At 45.0% G+C, this 15,992-nt stretch overlaps 1 protein-coding gene across 6 annotated transcripts in view; it reads right to left on the bottom strand.

Annotated features, from left to right (window-relative positions):
- stab1 (stabilin 1) overlaps window positions 1–15,992 on the bottom strand; it is a 271,384-nt gene that overhangs the window by 231,299 nt on the left and 24,093 nt on the right. For all 6 annotated transcript variants that reach the window (XM_070895414.1, XM_070895415.1, XM_070895416.1 and 3 more), the window contains 2 exons: window positions 2,290–2,385; window positions 180–299 (listed from right to left, as the gene is read on the bottom strand). In XM_070895414.1, coding sequence (XP_070751515.1) covers window positions 180–299; window positions 2,290–2,385 — 216 coding nt within the window. The remainder of the gene's footprint in view (window positions 1–179; window positions 300–2,289; window positions 2,386–15,992) is intronic.

The following is a 15,992-nucleotide window of genomic DNA, read 5'->3' as shown; positions in this document are numbered from 1 at the left end:
CATCCCGTTTAATAAATTCACTGTGCAGATAAAGAGCAGCAGTAAATATTTCTGTTAGTGTTAATAGGAAAGGTTTTGAAAACAAACATCATGAAACTGCCAAAACTTTTATTTCCAGTCTCAAACCTGCAGCAAAATTCCCTGCAAACTGTTATGTGCCGAGAGGGTAATTTTCTTACCCACACAGATCCTTGCAATTTCCTGAAAGCCAGGCATACACGTGCAGGTTAAGCTCCCCGTCTTTCCTTCTACGCACTGTGTGTTGTTTCTACATCGCAGGGCCTTGCAAGCAGGGACCTCTGAGGAAAAACAACAAGCATTTATTTCCATTCTTTTCACGCAGAATTATCACGTCTGAGTTGAGTGATAAAGTGTTACGGCAAGAGGCAACTGTCCCACCATATCAATAAATAAATCTCTTTGAATTTGGGCTGCCTTTTGCTTTGAATGAAACAATCCCATCGCCCATAACCCAACGTTGAAAACAAATTTAAATCTTTAAACGAAATATTATAAAAGATGAAAATACCTTATAAATAGAATTAGTAACTCTGGATTCATGTTAATCCGAATGTGCTGCACAGTTTTTGAAGCATTAGATCTCCTACAGTCGGATTTTACTCCGGTTCATTTATATATTTTTTGTGCTGATTCAGGTGTGGAGTGTCTGCTACAGAATGTAATATTTTCCCATTGTGGGCACTCACTAGCAGTCAAGCATTCCCAGGCCAGGCATGGCAAGGCCACATGCTAAAGTTAATTCTGCACTTTTCCTACAATGTCCCTCCCGTATGTCAAGAAAGCCCTACTGAAACAATGGGATTTTATTTTTCCACTTCCCATTTCAGTCTGTGAGATTTCCAATTTAATGACATGGGAACTTCCCACCTGGAATGTTCCTCCCAGCGGGGAGAGGTGACTTTCACCTTATTCGTCGACATAGATTTGAATCCAAGTAACAGATCTGGGTGACTTGCCTTCTAATATGTGCCAACATATTTGGATCCCGTTCAGTGCCTTCCCTTAAATAATTAGCTAGGATTAGAGAGACTAATCACTGCCAACCTTCTGTGTTGGTCAACAAAATTAATGTATAACTGAATTTCAATACCGTAAGACCTAATCATCAGAGAGGAGCAGTAGGAATAAAGGAATTGGAGTGGACCCTTTAACCCCTCGAGCCTGTTCCACCACTCAATGAGATCATGGCTGATCTATGACCTAACTCCATATATTCACCGTTGCCCCATATCCCTTAATACCTTTGGTTAACAAAAATCTATCAATCTCAGATTTAAAATTAACAATTGATCTAATATCAACTGCCATTTGCAGAAGAAAGTTTCAAACTTCTACCACCCTTTGTGTGTAGAAGTGTTTCCTAATTTCACCCCTGAAAGGCCGGGCTCTAACTTTTAGACTATGCCCCCTAGTCCTAGAATCCCTAACCAGCGGAAATAGTTTCTCGCTCTATCTTTTCTATCTGTTCCCCTTAATATTTGAAAACTTTGATCAAATTATCCCTCAACACTGAAGTAAATTGAACTAACTCTGAGAAATCTTGCAGTTTTTCTCTAAAACATACATAAGTAAACAGAACTAAACCAATGGAAACATGGAAATTCATGACAGAGTTAAGGGCATTCTAGACAGAGTCAAAGTCCATTGTCATTCCACCAATTCTTTTAATAATTATACTTTTAACAACTTGCAAAAAAGCCTAAATCTACAGGTAAACTGCTTGTAAAGAACTATTTTTACATCAGCGTTTTATTTATTTTTTGAAAACGAGCTTCCTATTTTTAAAAGGATTTTTCTTCACTTCTTTTTGGGGACTTGGTGTACCTCACACCTTCACAGGCTTCTCCGAGGTCTCCATCAATACTATTCGGAAACCAGCCACTAGGAGATGCGGAATGGCAACCAGAGGTTATTTTCCCTCTAATTTACACTCCTCTGCTTACTGTCTCTGCACAGTGATGAGTCCTAAATCATAAAGGCTGCAAGTAGAGGATTTCAGTCGAAACCACTCTGTGGTGCAACGCACTGGGTGTCTGATGAATTATTGGGGGCAACTCATCAGGCAGGAAATCCACGGGATCAGGTGGAACTGATTTTACACCCCGTCCAATATTACTCTCCATTGCCTTCAATGGAGAGAAATATCGGGCAGGGTGTAAAACTAACATTGCACGCAATCCCATCAGTGGCAGGATAGTTTAACATTGCTACCATTATGTTTCATTCTCAGTATTTTTAACCTACCAACATTAAGAAAGAAATACTTACCCTGGTCACATTTTGGCCCAGTATAACCAGAAAAGCAAATGCAGCTTCCGTTTCCAGTAATCCCATTGCTGCAGATTCCGTGCACACACCTGCATCCTTCAAACAAACACAGCCAACAACAATGTAGTTAAACATAGTGCACAGCATTCTAAATATCCATTCTGTTTGCCATCAAATTATGGGCTTTCAATAGTACACGGTTAAATGCATCGAAGGAATTTTAAATACAGGCATTGCAACAAAAATTCAAACGAGAATATAACCTGTAAAATGGTTGAACCACATGGACCAGGAAGGTAACAGGTTTGATCCTCAGACTGTGCTGAGTTGCCTGCTCCCAGCCAAGGTGATAATCAAGATTCTACAATTGGCTTTAGTGGCCCTGGGTTAAGGAGGGGGAAAGCAGCTGGGGTTCCCACTGCTTGGATATTATCCAGCGACCCCTCATGGAAGTGTGAATATTGGGTGAGGACAGGATTGTGGTCAGCTGTGGTGCCTGCGCAGTTCAATAGCCTGTCAACAGTCACATTCAAGACTCAAGCATGAATAATGGCCACTTGGGAAAGGCCTAGGCAGACATGCAGTACCTTTGTAATCGTATCGCAGCAAGAAGTCATGGCCTTCAGGAGAACCAAGAAGTTCGGAAAATTGGGGAGCAAATTAACTGGAAAAAGCCAACACTAAGTGGTGCTCAAATAAGTATGAAAACAGCCCCGTTCTGCAGCATGAAAGATTCTTGATTTATAATCCAGAATTCATATGTTTATTTACTGTGACTAGGCTTTGACAATAAATTAGCTCTCTTTGTCCTTAACAAAAGAACAAAAGACTTGCATTTATATAGCACCTTTCATGACCATCGGATGTCCCAAAGCACTTTACAGCCAATGAAGTACCTTTGGAGTGTAGTCACTGTTGGAATGTAGGAAACGCGGCAGCCAATTTGTGCACAAGTTAGCATCCACAACAGCAGTGTGGTAATGGCTAGATAATAATTTTTTTTGGTATGTTGACTGAGGGATACATATTGGCCAGGACACTGGGGATAACTCCCCTACTCTTCTTCAAAATAGTGCCATGGGATCTTTTACTTGAGAGAGCATCGGGGCCTCAGTTTAACATCTCATCCGAAAGACGGCACCTCTGACAGTGCAGTGCTCTCTCGCACTGGAATGTCAGCCTAGATTTTTTTGTGCTCAAGTTCCTGGAGTGGGAACCCGCAACCTTCTGACACAGAGGGGAGAGTGCTACTGAGTTAGCCACAGCTGACACTTCAGGACTAAAGCAGGTAAGACATGACTACAAGATAACGAGAACTTCAGACTATCAGGGATGCCATCAGAGAAAAATAACATGTTTTTATAGCGCCTATCACAACCTCAGGATATCCCAAAGCGCTTCACAGCTAATGAAGTATTTTTGATGTTCAGTCATTGCCATAATGTAGGAAAGAGTAGCAGATGATTTACATGCAACAAGGTCCCATAAACACCATGATCAGATAGTCTATTTTTTAGTGATATTGGCTGAATACAGGAGATGTTCTTTTAGGCTGTAACCCATGTATATCAGGGTTTACCTCCCTTCTGATTGTTCTGGCACAAGTGAAATAGGAGGTGCTGAAACATCTGACACTATACCCATTGTGTCGTTCACTATCATCAGTGGTTATTTTAATAGATTTAAATGAAATATTGTAATAAAAACATTTGCATAACTATCAAACAGACTGCTAAGTGCACCAGCCAGAATGGTGTTTACGCAAAGGAGACAAAGAGCTTTTTGAATTGCATCAACTGCTCTGGGCAAGTATGCCAGGAGCTTTACAAAACTGCAAGCACTGCTGAACGATGATCTAGTGCCACCCACACTTCTAATGAATGGAAAATACTGCGGATGCAAGAGATGTAAAATCAAAACAGAAAATGCTGGAGACACTCAGCAAGTCAGGCAGCATCTGCGGAGAAAGAAATATAGGGTTCACATTTCAGGTCGATGCCCTTTCGTCAGAGCTGGAAGATGTCACAGATGTTATACCAGGACTGCAGACCACCCTGTATCGATAGGGGATCCCCATCCTAAGCACCAACCCACACCTCCACCATTCTCAATAGCTCTGGCGCACCCATCCTACATTACCCAGCTGTGGGAGCCGTGGTTAAGTTCTGAAGTTCTTAAAGTCAATATTAAGGCCAGAGGCTGAAAGTGCTAAGTAGAAACATGAGGGGGGTGAAACTGGAAAATGCTCAAAATTGGACATGTGCAATCTGCCTACTCCCGTTGAAAGGAGCTGCCTGCTACTTTACATGATTGTAAGGCATAGCCCAGTGCTGAAAACACTGCTGACAGGCTGTGTGTTCAGCAGGGGGCCGAAGTTCTCAATGTTCACGCGAGGCTATTTACACTTAAAGCCAGCCTGCACCTCTTAAAGGCAGTCTGCACCTCTTAAAGGTGAATGCCCTTCCTTTGAATATTAAAAGTGCTTCAGCACTAACCCAACTGGTTTAAGAGGGCAGGGAAAGAGCACCCAGGGTCTCTTATGCAGCTCTCGAGGTGAACACTGCAAGAGAGGCCCTTTACCCACAGGGGACCAGGAGGCCCTCCAGAAAAAATGAAGTGGGACCAGATCACCAAGGCAGTCTGTCAGCAGTGTCACCCCCCAGGACCTGGCTCCAGTGCCAAAAGAAGTTTCATGACATCTGATGAGTGGTCAAGGTCAGTGAATGCACCTTCAAAAGTCGTCTTCTATCAACTGCACCATTAGCCTCACACACTTCGCAATGCACGACTCCCCCATCAGTCACCTACCAACAATCTCTCCCAACCACAAGGCACACCTCACATTCCTAGCTTCACCTCACCCTCTTGGAGGAGATGGTGCTGGGCATTCTTGGCAGGAGCATGGCTGAGCCCTTGGCCAGTGGTGAGGCTGAAAGAATACAAGATGCCGGTATCCTCATACTTTAATCCTACTTCTAACATCCCACGTCTGCCTCATTCCACAATATGTTCTGATTTACAAGTTGCATACGGTGAATGCATGCACCTCTTCCATTACCGCCCCCCCCAAAACCCCCCCCTTCACCACAACCCTATCTTTGTGCCTTCCTCATTTCAGACACCCAATAAATCCAGCCTGCCCAGCCAGTGGTTGAGCAAGAAGGAGGACAAGGAAAAGGAGAAGGAGAAGGAGGAGAAGGAGGAGGAGGAGGAGGAGGAGGAGGAGAAGAAACACCTGACTCTAATTCACACTCCCAGCCACCAGCTCCTCGAGCTTGTACTGCTAGGCCATCTGCAATCTCCCCCACTGAGTGTCAGGAACCTTCAACCAGCCATGCTGCAGCTACTGGGGTAGCACTGCATAGGAGCACTAGGACAGGAACAGCACATGTAAAACAGTCACAAAGGGACTGCACTAGGGTGATTAGTTGATTTTTTGGATGTAATATTGGATGCATAAATAGATATAGTTGGATTCGAAAGTTTGCTTTATGGTGGCTTTTATTTCAACATTGTGGTCAAGAGGACGTTGTGATGGTCTGTAACAGAGGAAGGGAAGATGTGCGGCAAATGTTCAAAGGGGAATTGGGGTTGTGTTCACTGGTACTACAGGCAGATGATTCCATCTCGGACATCCCAGCCACAAAGGGGCTGTCGAGGTTACTTCCTTCCTTCCACTTCCTCCTCTTCTGCTTTCTCCTCTTCTTCCTCTTACTCATCTTATTCCTCTTCTTCCTCTTACTCCACTTCTTCCCTCTGCGAGGAGCTTGTCCCCTTTGCAGCCTCTGCTCCATCTCCATGTCATGCTGCAGCCCAAGGGGCACTGCAACCAGAGTCCCTAGGACTGGGAGCAAGTGGTGTTCTCAGAGGCCTTCCTTTAAGAGCCAAAGCCTTGAAAACACCCTGCACTCCCTGCAGACTTTGACAACGTTTTAAATATCTTACTCCGAGCCACTACTCAAATAAAATGTACAGGAACCAGTACAAATGCAAAAAACTAAACTTACCTCAAAGTTGCATGCCCCTTTAAGAAGCGCAGGTGGGTGGTCCATCGTGCAGCTGATCGCACGTTGAGTTGTGTATGCTTTGGAGAGGGCAGTAAATGGAGCGGCGATAGTAGGTCGTGTGTCAATTCAGAGGGCACGCTGATTGACATCACGATCTGACTAATTACCATTTTTCCAGCAGAGCGCAGGCAACCTGCCCAAAATGGCAGCCGCTATGGTCCACGCCGGAATTGGGTGGTAACAAGGCAGACACCATTTATTCTCGGAAACCGGCCTTATCAGCCGGTGCAATAAGCCTTAGTGTCAGCTGTGTCTCAGTGGGTAGCACACTCGCCTCCGAGTCAGAAGGTTGTGGGTTCAAGTACCACTCCAGGGACTTGAGCAAATAAATCTAGGCCGACGCTCCAGTGCAGTGCTGAGGGAGTGCTGCACTGCCTATTAGATGAGACATTAAACCGAGGCTCCGTCTGCTCTCTCAGGTGGACACAAAAATTGCCATGGCACTATTTCGAAGAAGAGAAGGAGAATTATCCCCGGTGTCCTGGCCAATATTTATCTCTCAATCAACATAACAAAACAGATTATCTGGTCATTTTCATATTGCTGTTTGTGGGAGCTTGCAGTATGCAAATTGGTTGCCGCGATTCCGCTCATTACAACAGTGACTACATTCCAAAAGTAATTCATTGGTTGTAAAGTTCTTTAAGACATCTGGTGGTCGCGAAAGGCGCTATGTAAATGCAAGTCTTTCTTTCTTTTGTTTGGAACAGTGCAGGAGGCCAAGGACAGAGAGGTCAGAGTGGGATGGAGTCTCCATCCACCACCATTCTCCTCCACCTGGCCAAGCTTATTCTCACAATGAACAATGTATCCTTTAACTCCACTCACTTCCTTCAAATAAAAGGGGGCCAGAATTGACCCTTTTTATATGCCCGTTAGTGCCTCGGGGGGGGGGGGGGCTAATGGGGCACAATGGCGCTTTTGCCGGGGGTGGGGGGGGCACCCCCCGGGAAACTGTCCCGGAGCTCTGGGGCCCGCCCCGCGATTAGCACCCCAGGCCAACGCACAACCGGCAATGATGTCATCACCGTACACACTGACCCCTTTGCGCCCCGCAGGAGAAATTGCCCTGCGGGCCACGAGGCTGACGTGGGTGGATGTCAGCACCAGCCTCGCAGGGCGCGAAGCTGGTGGACATCTGCCGCCGGTGCACCCCTTAAAGGGGAGAGCTTAAGCACCCTTGCAACGACCGATCCGCCTTGATGCAGCCCGATACTCCGTTATGGGTGCCAGGCCGATGGCCCGGTCGATCGCGACTCTGGTGGCCCAGTTGCAGCCACCAAAGGGCCTGCAGATTGCACAGGGGCCCTCCCCTTTAACTGAAGGGGAGTGGCATTGTAAGCGCTACATGGTTGCTCCGCTAGTGCTGGGCTCCTCAGCGCTGTGCAGCCACCCCGGGAGTGCCACTCCAAGGAAGGGGACCTGAGACAGCGCTCCACTTCCTTTGAGGGGCACACAACCCAATTCCGCGTCGGGGGCAGGACTTCCGAGCCGGGTGATAAAAGTCCATCTCCGGAAGGTTACCGCCCCAAACAGCCCCCAGGTTTGTTTTCCTTTTCCCTGGCTGTGTATCTACTCAAAAGTTGTCCAGTTCTGATGAAAGGTCATTGACGTGAAGTGTTCGTTTTATGTTTCTCCCTCCACAGATGCTTCCTGACTGGCTGATAGTTTCCAGTGTTTTCTGTTTGTACTTCTAATGAATGGAAGTTGTCACTTAATTACTGCACAACACTGCTTTCCTACCCTTTACATTAACACACCAAGTATTGTTCATTCCGCCTACAAACAGGAAACCAAGAGCTAATGCCACAAATTCCTTAATTACATTTACAAGAACACATTTTATTTTTGTCTTTAACACAATGGTGGATTCAAACATCAAAAACAAAGCTGCCATGAAGTCAGAGGCAAATTTGTGCCATTTTGCAGCACCTTAAACCAAGACATATCACCACTTAGCTTCACTGCAATAAACACAGGGATGGGGTTTTCGGATTGGGAAATACACAAGCCAAAAAGTATATATTGGCCCTAAAATTACAGTGTCTTTGACGGCGTACACTGAGTAATCCTGAAAGGCCCCTCAATTTTGGGGTTTCAGCGAAAACCCGGAACTTAGAATCTGTCAATGCATGCCTTGAGACATCATCTGAACCAACAGTAAAATCAGTATTACTGACACAGAGTTGGGCCATTTGCCCAAAACTGCTCAGCAATTGCCCACGCAACATTTATGGCTGGTAAAAGTAGGCATAGGGCCTGCATTCATCAGTGTATGAGTTGTTATAAACCTTAAATTAAACATTTAAAAATAAAAAATGATGCACAAACTCTTAAAATTAGTTTATGCAAATATTGGCCCCTATTAAAATTATTTTTCAAAAAATGAATTCTTTATTGTATTTGGTGTAATGAAGGGAGCTATGAATAAAATTGAAATTCAGAGCATTTATATTTATTAGAATTCTCTAAAGTGTTTAATTATTTGGGTATTCCATTGAATATCATTAGGGGATTCCATTTGGAATCCTCCTTTGTGATTGGAGGACCGGGCCCACGTGATCCTAGGGATGCTTCTGAACCGACTGCGTCTCTGAGATCTGTGGGCTTTTACGCAGGCGTACACCTGCAGGCCTGAGACACGAACTCACCGCAGCCTGGGAGCCTGGAGACAAGTTCGGAAATATTTCACGGGTCAGAGGCGTACTCCGACACAATTTCTGAGCCAACATTTACATTTATTTGAAAAAACTAACAGATCCAGTTTCTTTTAGTTCTTTCCGTCCCCTAACCAGAAACCAATCTGGTATATCCTTTATATACTGGAATTTCTCATTGAACTGTCATGGAAAATATCTCCTCCAAAGGTGGATTTTCATCTGCCGTACAAGCTGCACCTGACAAATGTGGGTTTTCTGCAGTTCCGCTGGTGGCTCAGCGATTCGCTGGTACTTGGTCAGAAAATCAGGCCAACAACTCATGTGCCTGATCAGCAGCACACCTAATCTTACAGCGCACCTTTTTGAGGGAAATAAAGAGGCACTATAGACATGCACGAGCCTCATTTCAACAGCATATTTCGCAGATTTCACAAGGCTGGACACATATAAAATGGGCACATGACAGGGAAATGGATGTGGCCTGCTTTGGATTGCCCTGAAAGCAAGGTCGCTATTGTTGCTACAATTGAATATTTTGAAGTCTAGTTTTTGACAGTGGGCATTTCTCTACTTGTGCATTCAACATCCTGCATATTTTCTCCCCCCATTGTTGCCTTTTTGCAGACGGCCAAGATTTGGCTCAGACACACTTTTCTGGAGTCTGGGCAATTACTGCCGCAGCACAAACTGCAGCTAACAAAGCTGAGTGGATGGCAATCCCATCGGGTGTTCTCATCGTGCTGTATGAATTGAACAAGCGGGACCAATTCATCAGGACACAGCATTGTCAGGTCCAACAGTATAAACATAAAAACTGAAGATGCTACACAGACACACACATGCAGATGAAAAAAGAAGAAACAGAGTGACTACCCTGCCAGCACCATGCTCTGACAGGAGGTCACCCCCGTCAACCCTGCAACAGCAGCAACCAACAGAAACACTGGCACACCCATCCTACATCACCAGCACATCCTACCAAAGAGAAAATAGGAGCCATAATTAAGGTCTGAAGATATAAACAACAATATTAAATGCTGTCGTCTGCAATTTCTTCCAGTTCTGATGAAACATCCACATCTGAAATGCTGATTTATCCGTTCTCTCAACAGAAACTGGTGAATGTTCCCAGCATTTTCTGTTTTTATTTCAAGATACTTACCTTCTTTGTTGATGGCGATCCCTAGACCTGGTTTCCCTGAGTGCAGCTGGCGATGGCGCGGACTGCTTCAGGGCAATCTGATGTTGGAGAAGTGACCTTAAACAGGCGTTAGGTCCCTTATTTGCATGTGCAAAGGACCTAACATCTGCTTCAAGTTTGGCTAAAGGATGCACCTTGTTTGTTCTTACCCAATATGGCGGATGCGCACTTCCGGACAGAAGTGTGTGCGTGCTTCCTGCCTGCTATTTTGGGGACTTAGTAGGCTGCTTATCACTGAAAAACTGGGAACAACATGCCCTAATTTCTAGGCCAATGCTCAAGGACCTGTGTTGACAAATCACACCAATTATATCTGGGTGTGTGACAGGAGACCTGTCATCAGCATTTTCATTTCAGAGACAGTGATGAAGCTATGCCTATGCAGAACAGGGAAATGGTAGAGATATGGAACAAATATTTTGTATCGGTCTAACGGTAGAAGACACTAAAAACATCCCAATAGTGGATAATCAAGGGGCTATAGGGAGGGAGGAACTTAATACAATCACAGTCTCTAATGAAGTAGTATTTGGTAAAATAATGGGACTAAAGGCGGGCAAGTCCCATGAACTTGATCGCTTACATCCTAGGGTCCTAAAAGAAGTGGCTGCAGAGATAGTGGATGCATTGGTTGTAATCTACCAAAAATTCCCTGGATTCTGGGGCGGTCCCAGCGGATTGGAAAGCCGCAAATGAAACGCACCTATTTAAAAAAGGAGGTAGACAAAATGCAGGAAACTATTGACCAGTAAGCCTAACATCTGTCGTTGGGAAAATGCTGGAGTCCGTTATTAAGGAAGCAGTAGCAGGACATTTCAAAAGCATTATTCAAACAAACATGGTTTTATGAAAGGGAAGTCATGTTTGACAAATTTGCTGGAATTCATTCAGGATGTAAGCGGAAACAGTGAATGTGGTGTATTTGGATTTCCAGAAGGCATTCGATAAGATGCCACATAAGAGGTTATTGCACAAGATAAAAGCTCACGGGGTTGGGGGTAATATATTAGCACGGATAGAGGATTGTTTAACTAACAGAAAACAGAGAGTCGGGATAAATGGGACATTTTCCAGTTGGCAAACAGTGATTAGTGGGGTGCCACAGGGATCGGTGCTGGGTCCTCAACTATTTACAATCCATGTTAATGACGGATGAAGGGACCGAGTGTAATGTAGCCAAGTTTGCTGATGATACAAAGATGGGTGGGAAAGCAAATTGTGAGAAGGACAGAAAAAATCTGCAAAGGGATATAGACAGGCTAAGTGAGTGGGCAAAAATTTGGCAGATGGATTATAATGTGAGAAAATGAGAGGTTATCCACTTTGGCAGAAATAATAGAAAAGTAAATTATAATTGAAATGGAGAAATGGAGAAAAAATGCAAAGTGCTGCAGTACAGAGAGACCTGGATGAAATACAAAAAGTTAGCATGCAGGTACAGCAAATAATCAGGAAGGCAAATGGAATGTTGGCCTTTATTGCAAGGGGGATAGCAACATAGAAACATAGAAAATAGGTGCAGGAGTAGGCCATTCGGCCCTTCGAGTCTGCACCACTATTCATTAAGATCATGGCTGATCATCACCTCAGTACCCCTTTCCTGCTTTCTTTCCACACCCCTTGATCCCTTTTGCCGTAAGGGCCATATCTAACTCCCTCTTGAATATATCCAACAAACTGGCATCAACAACTCTCTGCGGTAGAGAATTCCACAGATTAACAACTCTCTGAGTGAAGTAGTTTCTCCTCATCTCAGTCCTAAATGGCCTACCCCTTATCCTTAGACTGTGACCCCTGGTTCTGAATTTCCCCAACATCGGGAACATTCTTCCTGCATCTAACCAGTCCAGTCCGGTCAGAATTCTATATGTTTCTTGGAGGTACCCTCTCATCCTTCTAAACTCGAGTGAATACAGGCCCAGTCGATCCAGTCTCTCCTCATTTGTCAGTCCTGCCATCCCAGAAATCAGTCTGGTGAACCTTCGCTGCACTCCCTCAATAGCAAGAACATCCTTCCTCAGATTAGAAGACCAAAACTGAACACAATATTCCAGGTGAGGCCTCACCAAGGCCCTGTACAACTGCAGTAAGACCTCCCTGCTCCTATACTTAAATCCCCTAGCTATGAAGGCCAACATACCATTTGCATTCTTCACCACCTGCTGTACCTGTATACCAACTTTCAATGACTGATGTACTATGACACCCAGGTCTCGTTGCACCTCCCCTTTTCCTAATCTGCCACCATTCAGATAATATTCTGCCTTTGTGTTTTTGCCACCAAAGTGGATACCTCACATTTATCCACATTATACTGCATCTGCCATGCATTTGCCCACTCACCTAACCTGTCCAAGTCACCCTACAGCCTCCTCACAGCTCAAACCGCCACCCAACTTAGTGTCATCTGCAAACTTGGAGATATTACACTCAATTCCTTCATCTAAATAATCGATGTATATTGTAAATAGCTGGGGTCCCAGCACTGAGCCCTGCGGCACCCCACTAGTCACTGCCTGCCATTCTGAAAAGGACCCGTTTATCCCGACTCTCTGCTTCCTGTCTGCCAACCAATTCTCTATCCACGTCAATACATTACCCCCAATACCATGTGCTTTAATTTTGCACACCAATCTCTTGTGTGGGACCTTGTCAAAAGTCTTTTGAAAGTCCAAATACACCACATCCATTGGTTCTCCCCTGTCCACTCTACTAGTAACATGCTCAAAAAATTCTAGAAGATTTGTCAAGCATGATTTCCCTTTCGTAAATCCATGCTGACTTGGACCGATCCTGTCACTGCTTTCCAAATGCGCTGCTATTTCATCTTTAATAATTGATTCCAACATTTTCTTCACTACTGATGTCAGGCTAACCGGTCTATAATTCCCCATTTTCTCCCTCCCTCCTTTCTTAAAAAGTGCTGTTACATTAGCTACCCTCCAGTCCATAGGAACTGATCCAGAGTCGATAGACTGTTGGAACATGATCACCAATGCATGCACTATTTCTAGGGCCACTTCCTTAAGTACTCTGGGATGTAGATTATCAGGCCCTGGAGATTTATCGGCCTTCAATCAATTTCCCTAACACACTTTGCTGACTAATAAGGATTTCCTTCAGTTCCTCCTTCTCACTAGACCCTCGGTCCCCTAATATTTCCGGAAGGTAATTTGTGTCTTCCCTCGTGAAGCTTTTGCAGTCAGTTTTTATGTTCACAGCAAGCTCCCTCTCGTACTCTATTTTCCCCCTCCTAATTAAAACCTTTTTCCTCCTCTGTTGAATTCTAAATTTCTCCCAGTCCTCAGGTTTGCTGCTTTTTCTGGTCAATTTATATGCCTCTTCCTTGGATTTAACACTATCCTTAATTTCCCTTGTTAGCCACGGTTGAGCCACCTTCCCCATTTTATTTTTACTCCAGGCCGGGATGTACAATTGTTGAAAATCATCTATGTGATCTTTAAATGTTTGCCATTGCCTATCCACCGTTAACCCTTGCAGTATCGTTCGCCAGTATATTCTAGCCAATTCACGTGTCATACCATCGAAGTTACCTTTCCCTAAGTTCAGGACCCTAGTCTCTGAATTAACTGTGTCACTCTCTATCTAAATAAAGAATTCTACCATGTTATGGTCACTCTTCACCAAGGGTCCTCGCACACAAGACTGCTAATTAGTCCTTTCTCATTACACATCACCCAGTCTAGGATGGCCAGCCCTCTAGTTGGTTCCTCGACATAGTGGATAGAGTATAAAAGCAGAGAAGTCCTGCTACAACTGTACAGAGTAATGGTGAGGCCACACCTGGAGTACTGCGTACAGTTTTGGTCTCTGTATTTAAGGAAGGATATACATGCTGTTCAGAGAAAGTTTACTAGGTTGATTCCGGAGATGAGGATAGGTTGAGTAGGTTGGGCCTATACACATTGGAGTTCAGAAGAATGAGAGGTGATTTTATTGAAACTTATAAGATAATGAGGGGGTTCGACAAGGTGGATGCAGAGAGGATATTTCCAGTCATAGGGGAAACTAAAACTAGAGGACATAGGGCTAGATTTTACACTTTTGTGCTTATTGCCCAAAAATAGGCATTATTTCTGCCGTGGGTGGTAAAAAAGGGTTTTCAGATCGCCGGCTTCTCGCCCATTCTCAAAGCACCTAGCCTCCATTTTTTAAAATGGGCGTTACCGCGAGCGATATGAAATGGGTGGTACCGTTAAATTTTTTGACCTTCTGTCATAAAATTTGGCCGTCCTTAGCAACGGCATGGCAACGCTCGATTCCCGCGATTCAGGAGGTCAAGGGTCATCATGACATGCGCAGAAGAGGAGACAGAGAGAGAGGGAGCTCAGAGGGACTGAAGGCGTGTCTGGGTATGGTGTGGCTGCTTTGGGAGGAAGAGGCAGTCTTTAGAGCTTCACAGCAAGTAGGCAAACAAAAATTAGCTGTTAACAGCTACATAATTGCCCAAATTTGGCCTATAATGGAGAGAGAGGAGGTGACATCACAGCACGCTATGGAGACTGACGCTGGTGAGAGCAGTGAGGTGGGAGAGGAGCACATTGGAGGGTGCAAAAGAGTCAGGAGGTTCTCGGACGAGGCAATGCCTCCCTCCTGCAGGAGGTCAAGTTATGCTGGGGTGATTTGACACAAGGAGGGCATGGGAAGCCCACCCCAAGGGCATACCAGAAGATATGAACCGAGATAACAGAGGTGGTCTCGTCGGCAACCAACGAGGTTCGTGAGGGCAACCAATGCCACAAACGATGGAACGACCTTGTGGGATCTGCAAGAATAAGTATTACATTGATTTACATGTACTTATGTATTTATTTAATTTGATTTGTAACAGTCATGAGTGACTATCATCAGATGTGAGGTCTTTCACTTTTACCGGGAATGTTTTACTCAAAGCCTGCGGTCACGGCGCACATCTTTAGGTAAAGAATTATAATTTTATAATAATCATGATTACATCTGTCGGTTATGTGTTGTATCGGTCTCTGTACCGAGCAATGATATCATGCAATGTTGTCCTGTCACCTTTTATAGAAGAAGCTATCGACGATGAGGTCCGTGCAGAGGCGAACAGGTGGGGGGCCCCAGCGACATCACTGAGATGGAGGAGCGGGTGCTCGCACTCGTGGGGAAGCACACCCGGACAGCCACGGAAGCATCTGCAGACCCTGAAGTAATGCCATGTGAGTAAAGCTTACACCATTGCGTGATGTGAAGTCAATAGATGCCACACCCACTCACATCCGAACAATCATATATGATAGATGATTTCTAAAATTGTCATAGAAAAAATGATGGCCTAATGAAAATCATTGCAATGCAAATGTGTTGATGGTCATGAAATGTGATGTCTGTGATGATTTTGAGAGCGCTAGTGCTTTTGTCGTGCATATGCTGTGCGTAGCGCTGGACTCACCTTGTGATCCTAGCATCCCCTTCTCCTCTAATAACCTCATTTGTGTTTTGCAACTTAGCCAGCAGCGTGGCCCCAGGCAAGACCACAGAGGCCAGAAGGTGGGGGCGTGGGGCCCAACTCTCCGGACAATCCAACATCTGGTGCTGAAGAGCTCCGATTTGCGCCCATCAATCCGCTGGGTCGGTTCTCCACAGATGAGAGCGCAGACTTCGAGGAACCTGCATCGCCACGCTCCAGAAGCCATTCCACCCCAAGGCCATCTAGTGGTCCTCCGGTCATTCCCGCCTCCACTCTGGAGGTACCGGCCCCAAGCACCTCGCCACAGGGCACCCCATTTGTCC

Source organism: Pristiophorus japonicus, chromosome 12, assembly GCF_044704955.1.
Source record: "Pristiophorus japonicus isolate sPriJap1 chromosome 12, sPriJap1.hap1, whole genome shotgun sequence".
NCBI classification, from domain to species: Eukaryota; Metazoa; Chordata; class Chondrichthyes; family Pristiophoridae; genus Pristiophorus; species Pristiophorus japonicus.
This window is presented reverse-complemented; position numbering and strand designations above follow the sequence as displayed.